The sequence below is a fragment of the Oncorhynchus mykiss genome, chromosome 18, assembly GCF_057628025.1.
Source record: "Oncorhynchus mykiss isolate SJ-2025 chromosome 18, ASM5762802v1, whole genome shotgun sequence".
NCBI lineage: Eukaryota > Metazoa > Chordata > Actinopteri > Salmoniformes > Salmonidae > Oncorhynchus > Oncorhynchus mykiss.
In genome coordinates, this window is record NC_143039.1 from 50230690 (window position 1) to 50256284 (window position 25595).

General features: G+C 42.8%; 2 protein-coding genes across 2 annotated transcripts; both read left to right on the top strand.

Annotated features, from left to right (window-relative positions):
• Positions 1-2658: 2658 nt before the first annotated feature.
• Positions 2659-13008, top strand: LOC110496306 (GTP-binding protein Rit1). Its single transcript, XM_021572127.3, has 6 exons — positions 2659-3054; positions 5012-5098; positions 5947-6003; positions 7509-7582; positions 8834-9025; positions 11472-13008. The coding sequence occupies exons 2-6, from the start codon at positions 5017-5019 to the stop codon at positions 11700-11702; spliced, it is 636 nt and encodes a 211-aa protein (XP_021427802.2). The 5' UTR covers positions 2659-3054; positions 5012-5016; the 3' UTR covers positions 11703-13008.
• A 49-nt stretch (positions 13009-13057) lies between these two features.
• Positions 13058-16200, top strand: LOC110496305 (peroxisomal membrane protein 11B). Its single transcript, XM_021572126.3, has 4 exons — positions 13058-13604; positions 14218-14333; positions 14433-14634; positions 14971-16200. Exons 1-4 carry the CDS (start codon positions 13549-13551, stop codon positions 15389-15391), a joined length of 795 nt encoding a protein of 264 aa, XP_021427801.1. The 5' UTR covers positions 13058-13548; the 3' UTR covers positions 15392-16200.
• Positions 16201-25595: the final 9395 nt, after the last annotated feature.

Genomic DNA, 25595 nt, shown 5'->3' on the forward strand with positions numbered 1-25595 from the left:
GCTAAATGACCAAAAATGTGAATGCATACCTCTTTTTTTCCCCCTCACAAACACAAACTCACATGACAAGATTTGGTCTTCTGTGCAGTTACAGCATGAGAATATCCAGTAGCCTATAATTGTATGGTCTAGCTAATTAAAAAGATCAAACAAAGTCACACAGAGAGGGAGGGAGCACACAGCAAATAGGGACACACAGGTAACTGCCAAAATAAAAGTAAACAGCAACATAAAGTATTTTAATAGGCTGTTGGGCCACCACGAGACAGAACTGCTTCAACGCAACTTGACACAGATTCTGAAACTCTAACTCTGGAAACACACCTGTGTGGAATCACCTTCTTTCAATATACTTTTGTACCCCTCATTTACTCAAGTGTTTCCATTATTTTGGCAGTTACCTGTACGTGTCTGGTATACATCACCACCGATGCATGGCAGGTAGCCTAGATGTTAGAGGGAAAGTTGTTGGCACAAGACCCAGGCCGGAACATTACAAACATGGGAACTGAACTGGCACCTGAAGGGCTGCTGGTGTACCCAAGAGCAAGACAGTTAACTCCAAATTGTCCCCATCCAGGGATTCTGCACCGTGACTGACAATGTACCTCTTAACAACAAAGTACTCTCTTTATTCTGTTACAATAAACTTAAAATATAATCAATTGTGTCTTAGTAGGCCTATTATTTGGTTATGTAAGTGAGGACTTGGTGGACTGTATATTCTTTAGGTTAGGTTTTACTTGTTTCAGTGTGCTGGTAAGGGCACAGATGACAGACAGGTAGGATTCCAGTTGAGGTGATTTAATAACGCTGAAGATGCACAGGCATGGAACAGCACCGTACAGTGCATTCAGGATGTATTCAAACTCCTTGACGTTTCACACATTTGGTTACGTTACAGCCTTATTCTAAAATTGATTAAAGCGTTTCCCCCCCTCAATCTAAACACTATATCCCATAATGACAAAGCAAAAACAGTTTTCTACATTTTTGCAAATGCATAAAAATAAAAAAAACTGAAATATCACATTTACGTAAGTATTCATACCCTTTACTCAGTACTTTGTTGAAGCACATTTTGCAGCAATTACAGCCTTGAGTCTTTTTGGGTATGATACTACAAGCTTGGCAGACCTGTATTTGGGGAGTTTCTCCCATTCTTCTCTGCAGATCCTCTCAAGCGCTGTCAGGTTGGATGGGGAGCATCGCTGCACAGCTATTTTCAGGTCTCTCCAGAGATGTTCGATCTGGTTTAAGTCCGGGCTCTGGCTGGGCCATTCAAGGACATTCAGAGACTTGTCACGAAGCCACTCCTGCGTTGTCTTGGCTGTGTGCTTAGGGTTGTTGTCCTGTTGGAAGGTGAACCCAGTCTGAGAACCTGAGTGCTCTGGAACAAGTTCTCTGTACTTTGCGCCATTTTTCTTTCCCTCAATCCTGACTAGTCTCCAAATCCCAGCGGCTGAAAACCATCCCCACAGCATGATGCTGCCGCCACGATGTTTCACCGTTGGGATGGTGCCAGGTTTCCTCCAGACGTGACGCTTGGCATTCAGGCCAAAAGGCCAAAGAGTTCAGTCTAGGTTTCATCAGACCAGAGAATCTTGTTTCTCATGGTCTGAGAGTCCTTTTGGTGCCTTTTGGCAAACTCCAAGCGAGCTATCATGTGCCTTTTACTGAGGAGTGGCTTTCGTCTGGCCACTCTACCATAAAGGCCTGATTGGTGGAGTGCTGCAGAGATGGTTGTCCTTCTGGAAGGTCTCCCATCTCCACAGAGGAACTCTGGAGCTCTGTCAGAGTGACCATCGGGTTCTTGGTTACCTCCCTGTCCAAGGCTCTTCTATTGCTCAGTTTGGCCGAACGGCCTGCTCTAGGAAGAGTGTTGGTGGTTCCAAACTTCTTCCATTTACGAATGATGGAGGCCACTGTGTTCTTGGGGACCTTCAATGTTGCAGAAATTTTTTGGTACCTTTCCCTAGATCTGTGCCTCAACATGATCCTGTCTTGGAACTCTACGGACAATTCTTTCAGCCTCATGGTTTGGTTTTTGCTCTGACATGCAATGTCAACTGTGGGACCTTATATAGACAGGTGTGTACTTTTCCAAATCAATTTACCACAGGTTGACTCCAATCAAATTGTAGAAACATCTCAAGGATGATCAATGGAAACAGGGGATGCACCTGAGCTCAATTTCGAGTCTCATAGCAAAGGGTATGGATACTTATGTAAATAAGGTATTTCGTTTTTTTTTTTTTCGTTTTTTTCTAAAAACCTCATTACGTCATTACGAAAACACAGAATAACGTTACTCAAATTGACTGGCCAGCTCGGCAAAAAAATATGATTTGTTCAGGTACAGACTCCCACTCTTTTCTGTACATTTTTGATTGAGGCATGTTGATTGATGTTGTAAGTTCTGTTCAAGATCAAACATTAGTGACCAACTATATTCATTGCGTTTTGCTGGCCTGCTGCTGACGTCACTCACAATGCACTTTTGCAGCCAGGCACGTGTGTTGTGACAGAGTGTGTGACAGAGAAAATCATTTTTGTGTAATTTAGAGGGAAAATGTGTGCATTTTAGCGTTTGAGTCACGTTTTAAAAGTTGCTAAAATTTCCAAATATATTTTTTTAAGTAGCTAAATTTGTTGCTAGGTGCTGTTTGATAAAAAAGTTACCAGGGTAGTCTGAAAAGTTGCTAAATCTAGCAACAAAATTGATTAGTTGTCATCATTGCTCGAGATCACCCAGCATGCTCTGCTCAACTTCCAAGGTGGGCGGAGCAACAGCTCTGATATGACGACCTAACGTTACTGATATGACTAACTACAAATATTTTACAGCCTTTTTGACTTTTCAAGGTCACTTCCATACCTGAAAAGTCACAGCCACTGACCCGACGGGAGGTGGGATCCTGTGACGTAGTTTTCAGACTGCTGGCGTTGTTTACAGTTAGTGAGGATTTTGTAGCATGACATATCAAACGTCAAGCACTAAATGGCCATAAAAGTCATTTCGGAAATTATGAAGAAAGAAGCTCTGTGACACAGGTGAGTCGCTCATTTCTATTCGTGTATGCATGAAGTCTGTAGGCTCTTTTATATTTGCAACTGTTCAATCATTTGCTTTCGTCGTAGTCGGCAATATACATCGTTCTCACTGAACTCGTTCCTTTAATTACATTTAAACAATGTGTGCAATGTCCGATTGAACACTGATCTGCAAAAAGGCTAACAAATTCATGCAGCTTGTTTTACGTTCATCAATGATCGACTCGTAGCCTACACATTATTCGAAGAACAAACTTACATTTTAAGTTTAGAAAAAGGTAAAGTAATTTGTTTTTCCTAATCCTATGACACCTAACGTTACAGCCACACTTCATTCTGCTACTTTACCCGTCTTTTGAAGGTTCGCTATGGCCCTTTTACATTTTATGTTGTTGTTTATCCTGTTTCAAAGTAGCCAATAAATGTATATTAAATAGTTGTTTGTATTTTAGTGAATGTTTGCAACGGATGCAGTTTTCACTGCGACTTCGTCAGATTCAATGATTTAGAAAATATTTTTTATATTTTCGTCCGCTGAAACGTAGCCGACTCACTGTTTGTAACATTAGGCTATAACAACGTGACAGTAGTGCAATACACGTTTACTTTTGTTGCGCTTAGTTTAGGTAGCCTCTACAAATAATAAGGACACCCCCTAACTGTGGACGTTGAATAAGGCTACCACAGAGTCGATATGTTTAATCGGCATTTCAATAAAACTTCCGAGGCCTGAGCTATCTGAAGCCTGGAGACTCCCTTGAATCATAGAGCATGTGTCGGCTCGGCAATATACTACAATACCATCCACTCCTTTGTGTTTTTGGATCTACCAAAGATATGCTTTGATGCAATTTTGGGGACATAGGGTCAGTCATGCGTTATTGAAGTTCAGACCTCCTATTTTACATAAAACCAGGCAAAAAAAAAAAAAAAACGTAGCTACTCTCAAGCGGATATGAACATCTATTTTTAACCACCCAAGTTATGTCTGTTCTATCTGCCTCTGTCCTGACAACAATGAACCGGCTTTGTCAAACGTCGTGTCTCTGCATTCCATCATTGAGAGAATGTGATCACTTTATAATGACTACCATTAGTAGCCTAGGCCCTAATGATAAGTAACTGTCTACTTATGTAGGCCTCTTTGTCAAGGATAAATATATAATTAATTATCATTTATTCTGACAATTAAGTACGTTTTTAATATAGTCTGGTGTTGTAAAAAACGTTATTTAAATCATGCTATTTTGGGTTAGAGAACGGGAAGGCTAGGTGATAACAATAATAGTTGTGATGACATTGCCTGGGTTTGTGGTGGTCAATGTCACACATTCGCCTTGCACTTAGAAATCACATGATTGCTGTCAAGTCGATAGTTGGTTCCTCTTTCCGCATGAGTTCTACTAGCTGCTGCATACACCAATCTAATAAACTGGAGAGCCATCTGACTCTTTTATAAGTCAATCTACACACACTCCAAATGGGTCCGAGGCGATGACAATAGTGGCCTATTCATATGAGTTGAATCGTTTTTTTTGTTTTTCAAGGGTGGCAAAGTAGACTAGAATGTTGGCTGTATTGCTCTACTTCTGTCCCTGAAACCACTCTCTCATTCACCTCTGTCTCGTCGCTATTCTTTAGATCTACTGTGTGGTTGACTGACCCGACTTTCGACAGTGAATATTGATGTTGACGTTTGCCTGTGTGTGGCGTATCTCGTTCTCTCTTTGTAATCTCTTGTCATTAGCTTTAGCGCTTGACACATGACAGCAAGATTGCACATTAGCATGTGTGGTATCATGTTTGTGTGTTAGTCACTTTCAACTCTGTACACTCTCTTTCATAGTTCTATTCGTTAGTCCTGGGCTTAATAAACTGGGACCAATAATTATTATTGTGTGTCTGTTTTAACGGGTATATGTGTATTACTCACAGCCTCTTATCTCTCTGTTCATAGTGTAAATGGAGTCATTGCGAGGCTCCGGGAGCCTCTCCCGCGAGTACAAACTGGTGATGTTGGGAGAGGGGGGAGTGGGGAAGAGCGGTGAGTACACACACATAACCCACTCATAATTACACAACTGCACTCCACCTCACTCTTACTTAGTGCATGTCTTTTCTTCTGTCTTGCTGTCTGTTTGTACATGTTATGTCTGACTGGCTATTCTTCTCCACCTCATTACTTCTCCTAATGCCGCCTTGTCTTTTCTGTGTTTCTCTGACACACCCTCCAAGTGCAGTCAGATAGTCAGAGTTCTCTTCTCGTAAGCATGGGCGTTGGCCGCCTTCTACGGCAGTCTGGGGTGCCGTTTGGGTGCCTGTCGTCAGGAAGACGCGTCAGTGCCTAGCAACCCCCCCCCCCCCTTTCTTGGCTACTGTTGCCATGGAGACTGGCAGAGTTCACCTGGTATAGGTACACAGAAAAGTAGTAAAAACATCGGTGAGAGGGAGGATTTGGAGGGATAGCGGGAGAGATGGGTCGTTAAAAAAAACATCTGTGCCTGCTCTCGCCATGGAAACTAGTGGGCGTACACTGATGCTGCAGAGGCGGAAATACTGTGTGTTTCTGTGTAAGCTGCAGGGTGTGTTTATCTATGCGTGTGAACCACTACCTGCCTGGAGGGAGAAAAACGAGACAAAGGAGAGATGGAGAAGTGTGTGTGTGATACAACCTGCGTTATGTAATAAATTCTCCCGCATTGACTTCGTAATCCCTTTATCTCTCCATCTCTCTTCCGCTCTGTCTTCTGATCTGCTGTAGTTTGTTTCTGATTTCTCCTCTTTGGTTTATTGATGCAGTGCCTGTGCAGCTTTGTGACAACGTAAATGCGCCCCCCCCCCCCCCCCCCAAATAGCTTGTGAAAACTTAAAACTCTCTCTCTTTCTCCTCAGCTATTATAATGCAGTTTATCAGCCACAGGTTCCCTGAAGACCATGACCCCACCATAGGTGAGAGAGTGCTTGGTATCTGATCAAACTAACGCCACTCATATTTGGTCAAATTTGGCCTGCTTTAACCGCACCAAAAACGGCTACAACAAATCAGTGATCATGTTGTATTTTGAATCAATCATTCATTTTTTTAATATATATATTAATTAATTACAGTTTAATGGGTACACCTCCCCATTCATGAAAATTGATTGCTCCTACGGAGAGTGAGTCACCTGGCAGTGGCTTGCTATATTAAGCAGGGATCGAGGCTGTTCTATTGAACATTAGAATGGGCAAAACGAGTGACCTAAGACACTTTGAGAGGTATGTTCATCACGGGCAGGCACTCCGGATCCAGTGTCTCAGAAATGGCCGCCCTCCTGGGCTTTTCACACACGACGGTGTCTAGTGTTTCCCCAGAATGGTGAGACAAACAAACAAACCTCCAGTCAGCAGCAGTTCCTGTGGGCGAAAACCGCTCGTTCATGAGAGAGGTCGAAGAAGAATGGCAAGAATCGTGCAAGCTAACAGGCGGGCCACAAACGGACAAATAACGGCACAGTACAACAGTAGTGTGCAGAACGGCATCTTGGAGCGCACAACTCGTTGATCCTTATCACGGATGGGCTGGGCTGTTGTAGCAGACGAGCACACAGAGTTCCACTCATATCAGCTAAAAATAAGAAGTGGTCAAACGACCGCCAACACTGGACAATTGAGGAGTGGAAAAACATCACCTGGTCTGACAAATCCCAGTTCCTGTTGCGTCTCAGTTCCTGATGGCATAGTCAGGATTTGGCATAAGCAGCACAAGTCCATGGACCCATCCTGCCTGGTGTCAACGGTACAGGCTGGTGGCGGTGCTGTACCGCCGTCCAATCTCCAGTAACTGCATGATGCCATCGCGCCAGCATAGACCAATATCCCTGTGGAATTTATCTGACTTGTAAAATCCATACCCCGAAGAATTCAGGCTGTTCCGGGGGCAAAGGGGGATCCGACCTGGTACTAGACGGGTGTACCTACAGTTATGAATATAACTGTACTTTACCTTTCAGTCGGTCACTCTGCATAACATACTATGGGTACAATCACACCCCAACCCGGGTCAGAGGGTACCAAACGGCAGCCAAAGCACACACAGGTTCCACCGGCTTCAAAATGGACTTACAGAAGCCACCTTTTTCACTAAAACTTACCTGAGATGCCTGAACTGTCAGTGCCCCATATAGGGAAACAGAACCTACTGCAACTTGGCTATGTGCACTGACACGCTGCCACGACAGCCCAAGTCCATAGACCCCCACAGTTCCAAGAACAATACTTGCCTCGCTAGCCTGAAATGTCAGAACTCGTACAAGGAACCGCAAGTCACAGACAACAGAACACCTGTCGTAACTTGGTAAAGCGCATCCGCTCGCTGCGTCGCATCGGCCAGAGTCAATGAACCACGGCTTATGACATGTAACTACACAATCATCCTGTATAGCCATTAAAATACCACTCAATGTCTCTCCCAGAGGATGCATACAAGACACAGATCCGCATCGACGATGAACCTGCCAACCTGGACATACTGGACACAGCAGGACAGGTACACTTCCTCACAAAGGCCTTCTGTATAAATGTCACGTCTCCACCTCTTTTGGCTGCGTCTCATTCTCAATAGTCTAATATGGCTTCCTCCTGTCCTCTCCTTCAACAACTGATCTGTAAACATAGGATAGGTGAAAGCAATATTTAAAAAACACCTGGGAAGGACTGGGAATTTGCTTTCATCGGTCTAGTTCTTTTGCATCCGTTCAGATAGAGGAGAGGAAAGCCTCTCCCTCTATCCCAATGCTCACTTTCCTTTTAATCAACCCTTTCTGACGGTCTCTCCCTGTCTCTCAATTCCAATCAACCAGTCTTATTAGGATGATAACTAATCATTAAGTAATTATCTTACATTGCCAAAGCAGACCCAGAGGAACAAATTTCACTCTGTCGCATCTCCCCTTCACCGTCATAACATCAACATCCTTATTCTTCTCAACTTTCTTTTAAGCGTCGCTCACTCTATCTACTCCCTTTCTTTTTCCACAAACGTACATCATTTCTGTCTCTCACCCGCTCCGCACAAAGGCGTCTCTCCCTGTCTCTCTGACTCATCCATAGACACGTATGGTTCACTTATTATATGAGTCATTTTCCATATATGGTCATGTACATGTTCTTTACTATATGCCCGTGACTGGGTTTGTTTGTACCATACCAAAGTCAGGGAAGTGCCCACACAGAGAATTGCAGTCCACTGTCCACACAGTCCACTGTCTCAAGTGACCCTTCAATTCTGAGTCATCCAAATTCTAATCTTTTTTTTTTCTGTGGGTCTCCATGTTGTTCCTCCAGTAGCTTGTAGGAAAGACAGACCAATGGTGATTGATTTTCTTGATTGCTCTCAGGCATACACACACATACCAGTATGTGTGTGTGAGGGGGGTGGTTTCTTCTATCCTTGTGGGGACCTAAAATCCCCCCAACAACAAGCAAAATTCTCCCTCGTAAGGATATTTCCCACGTCCCCATGAGGGTAAAGGCTATTTTAAGCTTAGGGGTTAGGTTTAGGGTTACAATTAGGGTTAGGAGTTAAGTTAGGGTTAGGGAAAATAGGATTTTGAATGGAAATACATTTTAGGTCCCCGTGAGGATAGAATAACAAAGTGTGTGTGTGTGGCACCGGGATATATAATCTTATCTAAGTATTTTGCTGTGATGCTCTCTGTATCAGTCCTTAACCACTCTCTCTACCCCCCCTCCCCCCTCCTCCCCCCCCTCGCATACATTCACACATGCCCCTTTCCAGGCGGAGTTCACAGCCATGCGGGACCAGTACATGCGGGCGGGCGAGGGCTTCATCATCTCCTACTCCATCACAGATAGGCGGAGCTTACAGGAGGCGCGCCAGTTCAAGCAGCTCATTGACCGTGTGCGCCGCACCGCCAACACCCCCGTGGTACTGGTGGGCAACAAGTCTGACCTGACTCATCTACGACAGGTGAGAATTCAGGGAAAGGAGGGATGGGGAAAGGGACGCCCATTGGTAGTCTTGGCACTACAGTATGTTTTGCCCGCTATCTGGCTGCATTAAATTCCTACCGCTGTTCAAAATGCCTGTCTTTACATATTTACTGGAAGATCTACAGATTTCCTGTCTGACTGGTATAGTATACCTTTAGATTCCCTGGGGAATCTGTAGATTTAGCAAGGAGACGGGGAATCTGTAGATTTAGCAAGGAGACGGGGAATCTGTAGATTTAGCAAGGAGACGGGGAATCTGTAGATTTACCAAGGAGACGGGGAATCTGTAGTATTACCAAGGAGACGGGGAATCTGTAGATTTAGCAAGGAGACGGGGAATCTGTAGATTTAGCAAGGAGACGGGGAATCTGTAGATTTAGCAAGGAGACGGGGAATCTGTAGATTTAGCAAGGAGACGGGGAATCTGTAGATTTAGCAAGGAGACGGGGAATCTGTAGATTCAAACATTTACCGTAGCATATACAGTGCCTTCAGAAAGTATTTATACTCCTTGCTTTATTCCACATTTTGTTGTTACAGCCTGAATATTTAACCCCCTTGTATATCTTTTTTTCTCTCTCACCCGTCTACACATAATACCGCATAATGACAAAGTGAAAATGTTTTTAGAAATACAGTACCTAATTTACATAAGTATTCACACTCCTGAGTCAATACTTTGTAGAAGCACATTTGAGCAACAATTACAACTGAGTCTTTCTGGGTAAGTTTCCAAGAGTTTTCCACACCTGGATTGTACAGCATTTGCCCATTATTCTTTTAAAAGGGGAATTCATCTTCCAGTGCCTGGTGGAAAGCAGGCTCAACCAGGTTTTACTCCAGGCATACCCATAACATGATGCAGCCACCACTATGCTTGAAAATATGGAGAGAGGTACTCAGTAATGTATTGGATTGGATTTGCCGCAAACATAACAATTTGTATTCGGGACAAAAAGTGAATTGCTTTGCCACATTTTTTGCAGTATTACTTTAGTGCCTTGTTGCATTTAAAAAAATATATTTTGGTTTCTGTACAGGTTTCCTTCTTTTCACTCCGTCAATTAGGTTAGTATTGTGGAGTAACTACAATGTTGTTGATCCATCCTCAGTTTTCTCCTATCACAGCCTTTCAATTCTGTAACCGTTTTAAAGTCACCATTGGCCTCATGGTAAAATCCCAGAGGTTTCCTTCCTCGCCGGCAACTGAGTTAGAAAGGACGCCTGTCTTTGTAGTGACTGGGTGTATTGAAACACCATCTAAAGTGTAATTAATAACTTTCTCATAGGGATATGCTCATAGGGATATTCAATGTCTGCTTTGTTTTTACCAATCTACCAATAGATGCCCTTCTTTGCGAGGCATTATAAATTCTCCCTGGTCTTTGTGGTTGAATCTGTGTTTGAAATTCACTGCTCGGCTAAGGGACCTTACAGATAGTTGTGTGGGGTACAGAGATGAGGTAGTTATTCAAAATTCACGTTAAATACTATTATTGAACACATGAAACTTATGTGACTTGTTATTAGAATTTGTACTCCTGAACTTATTTAGGCTTGCCATTTTATTTTTATTTGATTTTATTTTACCTTTTATTTAACTAGGCAAGTCAGTTAAGAACAAACTCTTATTTACAATGATGGCCTACCAAAAGTTTAAAGACCTGTGGGGACCGGGGCTGGGATTCATTTATTTTTAAATAACACATAAATATAGGACAAAACACACACCACGACAAGAGAGACAACACAACAGTACATAGAGAGAGATCTAAAGACAACAACATAGCAACGCAGCAACACATGACAACACAGCATGGTAGCAACATGACAACAACATGGTAGCAGCACAAAACACGGTACAAACATTATTGGCCACAGACAACAGCACAAAGGGCAAGAAGGTAGAAGACTACAATACATCACGCAAAGCAACCATAACAAATGGGTTGTCATTTTTTATTAATTTGTAAACATTTTGGAAAACATAATTCCACTTTGACATTATGGTGTATTGTGTGTAGGCCAGTGGAAAAAAACATCTCAATTTCATCCATTTTTAAAATTCAGGCTGTAACACAACAAAATGTGGAAAAATTCTACGGGTCTGAATACTTTCTGAAGGCACTGTATATCATGACTCTATTTGGTACCATCTACTGTATATACCAGAGGAGGCTGGTGGGAGGAGCTATAGGAGGTTGGGCTCATTGTAATGGCTGGAATGGATAGGTGGAACGAAGTCAACCATGTGGTTCACATATGTTTGATACGTTCCATTAATTCCATTCCAGCCATTACAATGAGCCCATCCTCCTATAGCTCCTCCCACCAGCCGCCACTGGTATATACCAATTATCGTCTGTCTGTTGGTTTTATTTGTATATTGGCTTTGAACATGTTGCTTCCCTCCGCTGCACTAGGTGTCAGTAGAGGAAGGGAAGGAACTGGCCCGGGAGTTCCAGTGCCCCTTCTTCGAGACCTCAGCAGCATTTCGCTACTACATCGACGAGGTTTTTGCCGCCCTGGTCCGCCAGATTCGCCAGCGCGAGGCAGAATCGGTCCACGGCAGCGAGAGGAAAACCAGGAGGAGCCAGACGTTCTGGAGCCGCATGCGCTCCACCTTCCACAAGAAACAGCACTCTGAGCACTGAGAGAGAGAGACTCTGTGAGATATGACAGTCCTCCAGTGGTACCCTTACAGCCCCAATTCCTAGTTCCAACTCCCACGAGGAGACCAATGACGCTTATCCAAGTTAGATTGAGTGTTTGCAATGGGCAATTAAACTAACAATCATTACTGAAGATATGAGTCTTCTGTGCGCTTTAGAGAATGCAGGAACTGTGCTGATGTACTGTATGCTCATTGTGCTGAAAATTGGGTCTGGTTTTTAACGACAGCCGACGTTAGCATTTTAGTATCCAATGAAACCAATTGACTGTAGTGTTGCATATTGTAAATGCTGAGACACTGTGGAGTTGGCCTGAAGTTACGACATTTCTTTGATGGAGACCCAGTGAGGAGATGTATTTGGGGGGGGGGGGGGGGCTGAAGAGAGGTAGAGATTATGGGGAATTGGAGAGGGGAAGCAGAATATTCAGAAGGTCACATAGTAGGTAAAGTGGCATAGGTGCTGAGGAGTGAACTCCAAAGTTTGATTTAAAGGTGGTTGGTTGGGAAATACGAAGGGGTGTGAGACGTGAGTTTGAAGATTAAAGGGAGGATCCCAATGGATGTGGTTTATCTTGCCAGCCAATGAAAGAGAAGGATGAAAATAATTAAAAGATTGTAATATAGAAGATGATGAAAACAAAGACATTCTGATAGCATTCACTGTGCATTTAGGTTCCTCTGTTTCAATTGAAAAGCCATCAATCGATTATTGCTTAGTGTTTGTAAGCTGACCGGACTGTACACACGGTTGGTGCCATGTTTCAGTAGGAGTGGGTATATTTTGAGAGTGTGAACTGAGTTGCAGGGGATATTTAATACACAGGTGATGTTGACAAGGCATTACTATGCAGCATTGCCTAATATGGTCCACTGATCTATACTTGACCCGAACGGGCTGATAGTTGGCTTGGGCAATATGTCGATCACATCCAAATGAGAGAAATCACTGGATTTAAAAACATTTTTTGAATGGAATTTGATGGGCGTAGCTGGCATTTTTATTTTTTTGTCTGCCTACAACAGGGTTTAATTGTCTTCATATAGTGTTTCAGCGACTAGAGATGATGCCAAGTACAATACCTCTCTAGAGTGATACACACTCATTCCTTTATTACTCCCTGACCTGTAGTGCACCGGTTGTGCTCTTATTTCAGCCCTCTGTGGATCTGGTAGTGCCACATATGGGATAATGTTTTGTTTGTTTTATTCCTCTTGATCATGATTGTTTCCTTAATTTATTTTCTATTAACATGCTATAATAAAATGGCCTGCCATTTTTTCCATTTGCTGGTTTGTTGTCTGGCCTCTTATTGTGTGTGTGTGTGTCGCCCCTCTGTGGCAGTATAAGGTTTCGCAGTAAATACATATAATCCACAGCAATGAGTTGCCTTGACTATTGTTTTTGAATAACTACAAGTGTTAATTTTCATGTCTGTTATCACATATTATTCAATAGCGTGCTCCACTGAAACGACTAACGCCATGTACAATACAAGCCATGTATTGTGGACGAACCTCCTACAAGTAACGTAGCTAATGATTACTGTGTAATAGGACTTTCGCTTTGTTGTCCCTCCACAGATTCCGTCCATGGGTAAAGGTGATGTTGTTCGTGTTGTGAAGCTATCAATCTAGCCAAATAAAATAAACAAATTCTTGTGGCGGACGTTTGGGGCACATGGTGACATATTGAACTGTGCCGATAGCATTGGGCAGCTCTTGCGAGAAGACGGTGTATAACGTTGTACATAGATTGCTAGCAGACACGGACACAGGCCTAATCAATCCACAGTTGCAAAGGAAAGCAAGTGTTGCCTGTCGCCAGCATGGACTCTTGGATTCGATTTAGTGCGCAGAGCCAAGCCAAGGAACGAGTTTTCAGGTGCAGTAGCTAAAATGTATTGCAGTTGAGATTTCTCAAGACAGCTAACATTTTTTTTTACATTTATTAACTATCACTAGCAGTCAATACAAACTGAAATCCATGAGTATACAAAAATGTGTAGATATAAGCGGACGAAAAAGTACAAATAACTTTATAAAAAGTCCAGCGATGTTGGTGACCTTTTGTACCCGTTCAGTTCTCGACTTTTTGTAGGTTTTTGTCTGGTTGCTCCTGCCCGACACTGCCTACCTCCCGGTGTCATTGGATATTGCGGGACAGCTGATTTTGGGTTCGAATTGAAGGGGTTCTGGATAGGGGTTCATGCAGTGTTTTGTCTCGGGCTCTCCCAAACCTGGATAAATTAAATGACAATCGATATTTTCAGTCTTTCCCAATCAAGTGACCATTGTCCCAACTGCATTTGGTATTATACTGATAGTTATTGTAGCTACATGAAAGTAAGTACCAATTGCCCTTGACATGAAAACTGGAGAAAGTAGACGAAGTTGTGGCCAAGTTATTAATCGCAAAATGCAAAAAATGTACTGCACTAAAGTAACAGCTATAATCAGATTTTGACACATTTGATTCCTTTTCGGTGTTCACATAGGGCTGCACAGTACACCTGTACGTTGCTAGGTTACACTCTCCAGAAGGGTGGGGCAGGTGTTGAGCTCCTGAAGACAGTGAAACAACTGGAAGCTCATGTGAGCCTAACAAGGAAGTGTAAGTCACTGTCTGCAAGTCAATGCTACACCTCTGTGTCTCAGGCTTACTCTCTGTACATCAACTCTGGGTTTCACGTCACTCTCTCTCTCTCTCCAGTGATGCGTCTAGGGAACTCAGCAGAGGCTGTGGAGGCAGCGAAACGTGCTGTGCACCTCTCGGACAGCGTGTTGCGTCTCTGTCTGACTGTGGCCCACCTCAACAAGGCCATGTACTTCGCCTGTGACAACGTGCTGTGGGCCGGCAAGGCTGGCCTCCTGCCCCAACTGGACCAGGTCAAGTGGAGCCAGAGATCCTTCAGGTGACTGAAGGATTGGGAAATTTAAGCCTTAAATTTCACCACATTAGGAATCAGTATATTTGAGGTGGCCAAGGTCATCAGAAGTCCTGTAATGAACTTTATTACTATTGGCAGTTGTTAACTACATTCTCTCTCCCTAGAGCTATTTTCTATCGCGTTCGTTATCTATTTCTACCTCTTAACTCCCCCTCTTTGCTACTTTTTCTTTTGTTCAATGTCTCCTACATCCTCTCTTTTCCGGTCTCTCACTATCTTTACTTTCTCTCAGATTTGACATGAATCTCTCTCTGCCTCACATGCTTAATCTCTCACATCTTTCTCTCTCGTTCTCTACAGGTACTACCTCTTTGCCCTCATCCTCAACCTAACCCGGGACGCCTACGAGATCCGCCTGCTTATGGAGCGTGAGGCCCGCTCCTCCCATGTGGGGTCAAAGGCTACCTGGACCTCTTCTCCTCCCTCTCCACACCCCTCTTCGCTCACCCCCGAGAACGTCGACCTCTCCGACCCCTCTTCCCTTCCCGGAGCCATATTACCTGTACGCCTCCGCAGACAGTGCCACCTGCTGGTGACAGTGCTGCGCAGCAACCCACCGCTGCTGCTGGACCTGCTGAAGAACGCGTGCGACGTGTTCATCCCACTGGACCGGCTGGGCATCTACCCCACCGGCCAGGGCTTCGTGGGGGCCTGTGGCCTGGCCTCTTCGGTCCTCTCCATCCTCACCATCGTCCACCCCTGGCTCAAGCTCAAACCTTGAAGAAGCCAGAATATTTGGTTGAACGTTCGAGCTCGAGTCGAACATTCTTCAAGCCTTGAAGGAGACATTTTGGCCAAACTTTTTAGGTCCCCTAGAAGTGAAGAAGTGCTGTTGTGTCGAGGAATGCAGCATGACACAAGAGCAGGGGTCCTGTACACTGCTTGCTTGGAAAGTTTTGCGTTTTTTTATTTGGAATGCCAGCATTTTGGGCAGATCACGCTCGGACGAAGGTTGGTGGACTGAAACAGTGGCATTTCGAATCAAAGAGAGAAAATGTGCAAATGAGCGCTGTAATCGAAATCTGTCTTATGTATTTCAGCTCGTGCTCAGACATGTTCAAACACAAAGTTCCCCAAAAGCCATTTGGTTGAGGTGTTGAAAAGGACCTTCCCCATGCGAGTGTATAGAACCGGCGCATGGAAAATTGTTGAGTCAGACCGGTAGACGTTTAAACACCTTGAAGCACCGTACATCACAACTGATGGGCTTTGTGAAGTGATACCTAGCACAAAGAATACCAGATCGTCATTCAATTGTGTGTGTCTGAACACAAGCTGCGGGGAGCACATTTTTATCACCTTAAATCAGCGTTTTAAATGAATCCTGATCTCCAGTTAGGAGACAATTCCATGTCCATATAGTGTCTCTGTCCTGTTAGCGTTATAAATTATGTAATTGGAAAAGATTATCTGTACAGTATTGGTTTTGGAAATGTGCCAATGTCATCACCGTGGAACGCTGTACAGCTAGATAAGTGGAAACGTTTACCAAGTTAAAACCATCACACATTAAAGCCTTGTCAATGAAAAGGTGCAGTGAAATATTTGATCATACTGTGTGTGAATAAGTAATAATAATGACTTTTGAAGTGAAGGATCCTTTTTATAAACGGTAAAAGGGGACATTTATGGGCTGCCAGTCAGCTGTATTTTTGTGCTGATAGTGGTAATACTGTATGTCCGCAATATTACCAACATTTATGCATGCGTGACGTGAATTAGTATGTTTACAGAGCCAGAAAAATGAAAGCAAATGATTCGGTCAACTCGGGCATCTAATGATTCGGTCAACTCGGGCATCTAATGATTCGGTCAACTCGGGCATCTAATGATTCGGTCAACTCGGGCATCAAATGATTCGGTCAACTTGGGCATCAAATGATTCGGTCAACTCGGGCATCTAATGATTCGGTCAACTCGGGCATCTAATGATTCGGTCAACTCGGGCATCAAATGATTCGGTCAACTTGGGCATCAAATGATTCGGTCAACTCGGGCATCTAATGATTCTGTCCGTTTAACTCGTTGAATTGACCCGACAGCTGTATAACTCAATTACATCAATAGTATATATTAAGGCCAAGCCATTTGAAGCTATTCAACCAGATGTGAATGGAACTATAATAGATATGTAAGTGTACTCAGCTGTTGACACAGCAGTGGCGTAAAGCCAGTCTAACTTTCAAACAGCTCTTTTTTTTTTTAAACCTTTGACTTTCTCCTTTATATACAGTGCTTTAAGAAAGTATTCATACCCCGTGTCTCACCCATCTACATGCAATACCCCATAATGACAAAGTGAAAACATGTTAAATTTGCTAAATTATTGAAATATCTAATTTACATAGGTATTCACACCCCTGAGTCAATACTTTGTAGAAGCACCTTTGGCAGCGATTACAGCTGTGAGTCTTTCTGGGAAAGTCTCTTAAGAGCTTTCCACACCTGGATTATGCAACATTTGTTCATTGTTTTTTTCTAACTTCTTCAAGCTCTGTCAAATTGGTTGTTGATCATTGCTAGACAACCATTTTCAGGTCTTGCCATAGATTTTCAAGTAGATTTAAGTCAAAACTGTAACTCGGCCACTCAGGAACATTCACTGTCTTCTTGGTAATGCTATTCCAGTGTAGATTTGTCTTGTGTTTTAGGTTACTGTTGTGCTGGTGGAAGGCAGACTGAACCAGGTTTCCTTCCTCTCCGGCAACTGCGCTAGGAAGGACGCCTGTATCTTTGTAGTGACTGGTTGTGTTGATATACCATCTAAAGGGTAATTAATAACGTCACCATTCTTAAAGGGATATTCAATGTCTGCTTTTTTTTTTACACCCATCAACCAAAGGTGCCCTTCTTTGCAAGGCATTGTAAAACTTCCCTGGTCTTTGTGTTTGAATCTGTGTTTGTAAATCATTGCTCGACTGAGGGACCTTACAGATAATTGTATGTGTGGGGTACAGCGATATAGTCATTCAAAGTTCATGTTAAACACTAATATTCCACACAAAGTGAGTCCATGCAACTTATGTGCACATTTTTACTCCTGAACTTTAGGCTTGCCATAACAAAGGGGTTGAATACTTATTGACTCAAGACATTTCAGCTTTTTCTTTTTTATGAATTTGTAGTGACAGAAAAAAATCTCAATTTAATCAATTGACAAAATCTCAATTTGATCAAAGGCTGCAACACAACAAAATGTGGAAGAATCTCCAGGGGTGTGTGAACTTTCTGTTACAGGGCAACCAGAGAATTGTGCACTTAGTCAGTGTGCCGTTTGGTCTCGTCGTACTCATTCTCCTTGACACACTAATTGTGGACATGATTTCTGGTTTAATCTCATTTTACACTACTTTGAGAGCCCTGAATCACACTGTAGAGGTGTGACTGTCGATTATTCACGCTCAAATGGCAGACTGCATAATGATGTATGGTTTTGAAAATAACATTTGAACAGTTTTGAGGAGAATTGTGGAGCGGGTTGTTACAACTATTTTCCTCAGTGAGTAAGGATGTTTGAAATCTTGTCTTTTATATTAATGTACCACAAGTGCTGAGGCTTGGCCGCTGTGTGGAGAAAATGTTTTCCCAAAATAAATGCCTTTTAATTTAAACTCTGCCGGCTCTATTGTGTAAGTGTTGAGGGTTATTCTAATGCCGTTGACTGCTGTGACTCAAGCATTTTTACATTTCAGGCTTTAGAAATTGAACAGACGCTATTATCATGAGCCATTTATAATCAGTGAGGACTTTACTGTGCCCTGAGGGACACCAGTAGTGAGACCATCCTTCATTTGACTGATCTTTGATTAGAAAATGAAACAAGGGCAACATCGTGGATGTTAACCAAGGATTCACAGATCACCTGTCCAAATAATTTCAAATCAGTGCAGTCTGCAGATTAAGAAAAAGAGATGATGAAAGCACGCCATTTTAATATTAACCTGCCCCCGATGGTGGAGGTGTGTGGGAAGGCCATTCCTTCTGTGTAAATGAGAGGCCCTGATCTAATACAGTACTGAACATTTAATCCTTGTAGCGTTGAACGGAACATGTTGTGACTGGTCCCCCAGCACCACAGTGAAATACAGTGCTTTCAGAAAGTAGTCACACTCCTTGACTTTATCCACATTTTGTTGTGTTCCAGCCTGAACTTGAAATTGATTAAATTGAGATTTTGTGTCACTGGCCTACACACAATACCCCACCATGTCAAAGTGGACTGCAAATAACAGTGTTTAACATGAATTTGTAATGACTACCTCATCTCTGTACCCCAGACGTGCAATTATCTGTAAAGTCCCCAAGTCGAGCAGGGAATTTTAAACACAGATTCAACCACAAAGACCAGGGAGGTTTTCCAATGCCTCACAAAGAAGGGCACCTATTGGTAGATGGGTAAAAAAAAAAAAGACATTGAATAGCCCTTTGAGCATTATTTATTAATGAGTTATTAAATACACTTTGGGTGGTGTAGCAATAAACCCAGTTATTACAAAAGTGCAGGCGTTCTTCCTAACTCAGTTGCTGGAGAGGAAGGAAACCGCTCAGGGATTTAAGCATGAGGCCAATGGTGACTTTAAAACAGTTACAGAGCTTAAGGGCTGTGATAGGAGAAAACTGAGGATGGATCAACAACATTGTAGTTACTCCACAATACAGGACTAACCTACATGACAGAGTGACAGAAGCCTGTACAGAATAAAAATATTCCAAAACATGGATCCTATTTTCAATAAGGCACTAAAGTAAAACTGCAACAAATGTGGCTCAAAAATTAACTTTATGTCCTGAATACAAAGTGTTATGTTTGGGGCAAACACAATACATCACTGAATACCACTCTTTATATTTTCAAGCTTGGTGGTGGCTGCACCATGTTAGGGAGGTTTAAAAAAAAATAAAAAATAGGCCTGCAGCACTGTATAGTTGAGAGATTCATGTGTTGGTGGCACACATGCTACAATAAATATAGCCTGTGCTCCAGTCTTTTGTTGACAAGTGAGATTTTTAATAGACCCACAACTCTGCTAAGAAGCTTCGAGCTTCTGCTATTTGCCCAAACTAACCAGGGAAATAGTGTGATAACGAGCAGAGAATGATTTTTTTTACACTCAACTGTTGCTGAATATACATGTACACTACCGTTCAAAAGTTTGGGGTCACTTAGAAATGTCCTGGTTTTCCATGAAAACATACATGAAATGAGTTACAAAATGAATAGGAAATATAGTCAAGATGTTGACAAGGTTATAAATAATGATTTTTAATTGAAATAATTGTGTCATTCAAACTTAGCTTTTGTCAAAGAATCCTCCATTTGCAGAAATTACAGCCTTGCAGACCTTTGGCATTCTAGTTGTCAATTTGTTGAGGTAATCTGAAGAGATTTCACCCCATGCTTCCTGAAGCACCTCCCACAAGTTGGATTGGCTTGGTGGGCACTTCTTACGTACCATACGGTCAGGTGCTCCCACAACAGCTCAATAGGGTTGAGATCCGGTGACTGTGCTGGCCACTCCATTATAAACAGAATACCAGCTGACTGCTTCTTCCTGAAGTAGTTCTTGCATATATTGGAGCTGTGCTTTGGGTCATTGTCCTGTTGTAGGAGGAAATTGGCTCCAATTAAGTGCCGTCCACAGGGTATGGCATGGCGTTGTTAAATGGAGTGATAGCCTTCCTTCTTCAAGATCCCTTTTACCCTGTACAAATCTCCCACTTTATCACCACCAAAACACCCCCAGATCATCACATTGTATCCACCATGCTTGACAGACGACGTGAAGCACTCCTCCAGCATCTTTTAATTTTTTCTACATCTCACGAATGTTCTTCTTTGTGATCCGAACACCGCAAACGTAGATTTGTCTGTCTATAACACTTTTTTCCAATCTTCTTCTGTCCAGTGTTTGTGTTCTTTTGCCCATCTTAATATTTTATTTTTATTGGCCAGTCTGAGATTTGTTTCCTTAGCAACTCTGCCTAGAAGCCCAGCATCCTGGAGTCACCTCTTCACTGTTGATGTTGAGACTGGTGTTTTGCGGGTACTATTTAATGAAGCTGCTAGTTGAGGATTTGTGAGGTGTCTGTTTCTCAAACTAGACACTCTAATGTTCTTGTCCTCTTTCTATTCTGGTTAGAGACAGTTTGCGCTGTTCTGTGAAGGGAGTAGTACACAGCGTTGTACGAGATCTTCAGTTTCTTGGCAATTTCTCGCATGGAATAGCCTTCATTTCTCAGAACAAGACTAGACTGACGAGTTTCAGAAGATAGTTCTCTGTTTCTGCCCATTTTGAGCCTGTACTCAAACCCACAAATGCTGATGCTCCAGATACTCAGCTAGTCTAAAGAAGGCCAGTTGTATTGCTTCTTTAATCAGGACAACAGTTTTCAGCTGTGCTAACATAATTGCAAAGGGGTTTTCTAAAGATCAATTAGCCTTTTAAAATGATCAACTTGGATTAGCTAACACAACGTGTCGTTGGAACACAGGAGTGATGGTTGCTGATAATGGGCCTCTGTACACCTATGTAGATATTCCATTAAAAATCATCTGTTTCCAGCTACAATAGTTATTTACAACATGAACAATGTCTACACTGTATTTATGATCAATTTGATGTTATTTAATGGACAAAAAAAGAAGCTTTTCTTTAAAAAACAAGGGACCCCAAACTTTTGAACTGTAGTGTATACTCTACTGAAAACATTTGTCTACTTCATGCAGTCCCTCTTATCAACACAAGAGGGCGCCCCTGTTCAGTTAATGCATGAAGAACAAATTATACAATTGGTTATTGTACACGGTTGCATATCTACTGTTATTTGACATTTATGAGAATCAGATAAGGAATGTCAAGAATGGCGTGACTTCCAACTCATCAGAATAGTATGCGGTCATAGTCAAATAGTGGTTCGGTCATAGTTCGAGCAATGCTTGACGACGAGAAGTGTCGGATTTAAAGAATAACATATCAAAGCGAGCGTGCACGGCGCGTGTGTGCGTGCATGCATGTGCACGTGTGTGCGTGAGTTCCGCCCAGGAATAGGTGAAAGGTATCAATAGGTGAAAGGTAGCTGTCAATAGACAGCTAAGCACTGCAATAAGCACTGCATTGAACTGTATTTAACCTCCTGACCCTAACCCGCCCAGCAGTCAGGAAGTCAAGGATGTCTGTAGATAACAGGTTAAAGGTAACAGACAGGAACTTAGCCGTTAGTTATGTAAGTGTATCTGTGTGCCAGAAATAGGGCTGAAGATCTTTTGTTGAAATCACTGTCAGTATACTTTACTGTGTGTTTGTGCGTGCGTGCATGTATACATTTGTGCGTGTTTTGTCAAGTGTGTACAGTTTGTATGAACTTTTGTGATGCTAGAACTGAATGCCTTGACAACTTGAAGGAACCAAATAGCGGACAATTCTTTATGTCTTTGGTCACATGTTAGCAGAGCATTGATGTACTGTATAAAATCCTGTTCAACGTGTTTGGAGGAAGACCCTGGACAACATGCTGCAACCATGAGAGTAGTTCATGTTTTTGTATGGGTACAATATGTGATGTTCTGGGGGACCTTGAACAACATAAGGACAGTTGATGGCTGGCTAAATGGTTTTGTGTTTGCCTTTTTGTGTTTTGTCCCTATGCCTGTGGTTCTGTGCATTGTGTGTGTGTGTGTGTGTGTGTGGGGGGGGGGGGGGGGGGGGGGTTGCTCATGTCTATGTGTGTATTTGTATGCATGTGCGTGACAAGCATGTTTGTGTAGCTATCAACCAGCATCTGTTGAGTTTTGCATGTGATCATGCATGAGAGTGGGAAATTCTGTGAATTATAGTATAGCACAGGAGGTTGGTGGCACCTTAATTGGGGAGGATGGCTTGTAGTAGCGGCTGGAGCGGAATCAGTGGAATGGTATCAAATGGTTTCCATGTGTTTGATGCCATTCCATTCACTCTGTTCCAGCCATTAATACGAACCATCCTCCCCTCACCAGCCTCCACTGTAGTATAGGTGATATAGATGGAGATCCTTACTGTTTCTATGAAGTGCCCATTTACTCTCATGGTTGCATACAGTTTGACTGGCTGTGTTTGAGTGTTTGCACTTGTATGAATAAGGAGCAGCTGCTGTGTGTGTGTGTGTGTGTGTGTGTGTGTGTGTGTGTGTGTGTGTGTGTGTGTGTGTGTGTGTGTGTGTGTGTGTGTGTGTGTGTGTGTGTGTGTGTGTGTGTGTGTCATTCCCCCTTCTGCTCTCTTACTTGTTTATATCAGTCTGAATCAGCAGCTGTTGATTGCTCCTACGCTCATTCATATTTTTCACTCTCTTTCTCTCAGGTTCTTCCTCTCGCCTCCTCTCGCCTCCTCTCGCCCCCTCTCTACTCCTGGTGCGTATGTTACACTCACGTAGAGTGCATGACGACAGAACGGAGGGGGTACTATGCCATTAAGAACAGACTCAACAAGTATGCTGCCGGAAAACATTTTCTTTTGACCTTCTTTCCTCCCACGCTTCTCTCTCTCTCTCTCTCTCTCTCTCTCTCTCTGTGTTTATTGTGTCCAAACACACATTTCAATTGTATATTTGTGTGTGTGTAAATACTGTACCAGTCAAAAGTTTGTAAACACCTACTCATTCAAGGGTTTGTCTTTATTTGTACTATTTTCTACATTGTAGAATAATAGTGAAGACATCAAAACTATGAAATAACACATATGGAATCATGTAGTAACCAAAATAGTGGTAAACAAGTCCAAATATATTTTAGATTCTTCATAGTAGCCACCCTTTGCCTTGATGACAGCTTTGCACGCTCGTGGCAATCTGTCAACCAGCTTCACCTGGAATACTTTTCCAACAGTCTTGAAGGAGTTACCACATATGCTGAGCACTTGTTGGCTGCTTTTCCTTTACTCTGCGGTCCAACTCATCCCAAATCATCTCAATTGGTTTGAGGTCGGGTGATTGTGGAGGCCATGTCATCTGATGCAGCACTCCATCACTCTCCTTCTTGGTCAAATAGCCCTTACACAGCCTGGGGGTGTGTTGGGTCATTGTCCTGTTGAAAAACAAATGATAGTCCCACTAAGCGCAAACCAGATGGGATGGGATATCGCTGCAGAATGCTGTGGTAGCCCAGCTGGCTAAGTGTGCCTTGAATTCTAAATAAATTACAGACAGTGTCACCAGCAAAGCACCCCCACACCATCACTCCTCCTCCTCCATGCTTCATGGTGGGAACCACACATGCAGAGATCATCCGTTCACTCAGTGTGTCAGAGTGAGCAATGAGCTGTCGCCCACTCGTAGCTATGATGTGGGCGTGCCCCAAGGGTCAATACTGGGGCCCCTCCTGTTCAGCCTGTACATTAATGATCTGCCTTCTGTCTGTACTGGGTCTGAAGTTCAAATGTATGTAGATGATACAGTGATATATGTGCATGCAAAGAGCAAACAACAAGCTGCACAAGAACTCACTACTGTAATGGTCCAGGTTACAAAGTGTCTCAGTGACTCGTGTTTGCATCTCAATGTGAAAAAAACTGTTTGCATGTTCTTCACAAAGAAGGCAACAGATGCTACTGAGCCAGATGTGTATGTGTCAGGGGAGAAGCTCCAGGTGGTATCCGATTTTAAGTACCTTGGCATCATACTTGATTCCAACCTCTCTTTTAAAAAGCATGTGAAAAAGGTAATTCAAATAACCAAATTCAACCTAGCTAATTTCCGATTTATACGAAATTGTTTGACTACAGAGGTAGCAAAACTGTACTTCAAATCTATGATACTCCCCCACTTAACATACTGCTTGACTAGTTGGGCCCAAGCTTGCTGTACAACATTAAAACCTATTCAGTCTGTCTACAAACAGGCTCTCAAAGTGCTTGATAGGAAGCCCAATAGCCCTCATCATTGTCACATCCTTAGAAAGCATGAGCTCTTGAGTTGGGAAAATCTTGTGCAATACACCGACGCATGTCTTGTATTCAAGATCCTTAATGGCCTGGCTCCCCCTCCACTCTGTACTTTTGTTAAACAGAAAACCCAGACATATGGCAGCAGATCCACAAGGTCTGCCATGAGAGGTGACTGTATAGTTCCCCTAAGGAAAAGCACCTTTAGTAAATCTGCATTCTCTGTGAGAGCTTCCCATGTCTGGAATACACTGCCATCAGACACACATAACTGCACCACATATCACACTTTCACAAAATGCTTGAAGACATGGCTAAAGGTCAATCAGATTTGTGAACATGGTCCCTAGCTGTGTGTTGCCGCTTTCCATGTTGTCTGTTGTCTGTAGCTTGTGAGGTGTGGAAACACTTTGTTGCTTTTATGAATTTTGTCTTGCTGCTTTTTGTTTTATGTTGCTCTGTCTGTATGCTACGTCTTGCTTGTCCTATGTTGCTCTGTCTGTATGCTATGTCTTGCTTGTCCTATGTTGCTATGTCTTGCTTGTTCTATGCTGCTATTGTCTATATTGTAATTGCTTTTAATAACCTGCCCAGGGACTGCGGTTGAAAATTAGCCGGCTGGCTAAAACCGGCACTTTTACTGAAACGTTGATTAATGTGCACTGTCCCTGTAAAAATAAAAAATAAACTCAAACTCAAACTCAAACCTACTCTGCGTCTCACAAAGACACAGCGGTTGGAACCAAAAATCTCAAATTTGTACTCATCAGACCAAAGGACAGATTTCCACCGGTCTAATGCCCATTGCTCGTGTTTCTTGGCCCAAGCAAGTCTCTTCTTATTATTGGTGTCCTTTAGTACTGGTTTCTTTGCAGCAATTTGACCCTTAAGGCCGTAGTCTCTGAACAGTTGATGTTGAGATGTCTGTTACTTGAACTCTGTGAAGCATTTATTTGGGCTGCAATTTCTGAGGTGCAGTTAACTCTAATGAACGTATCCCTGCAGCAGAGGTAA

Excerpts from the sequence above, each read along its gene's own strand:
- LOC110496306 (XM_021572127.3), top strand. The coding sequence starts at position 5,017 with ATGGAGTCATTGCGAGGCTCCGGGAGCCTCTCCCGCGAGTACAAACTG. Across the intron at positions 5,099-5,946 it reads GGGGGGAGTGGGGAAGAGCG|CTATTATAATGCAGTTTATC; the intron begins GTGAGTACACAC and ends CTTTCTCCTCAG. Across the intron at positions 7,583-8,833 it reads TACTGGACACAGCAGGACAG|GCGGAGTTCACAGCCATGCG; the intron begins GTACACTTCCTC and ends GCCCCTTTCCAG.
- LOC110496305 (XM_021572126.3), top strand. The coding sequence starts at position 13,549 with ATGGACTCTTGGATTCGATTTAGTGCGCAGAGCCAAGCCAAGGAACGA. Across the intron at positions 14,334-14,432 it reads TGTGAGCCTAACAAGGAAGT|TGATGCGTCTAGGGAACTCA; the intron begins GTAAGTCACTGT and ends CTCTCTCTCCAG. Across the intron at positions 14,635-14,970 it reads TGGAGCCAGAGATCCTTCAG|GTACTACCTCTTTGCCCTCA; the intron begins GTGACTGAAGGA and ends CGTTCTCTACAG.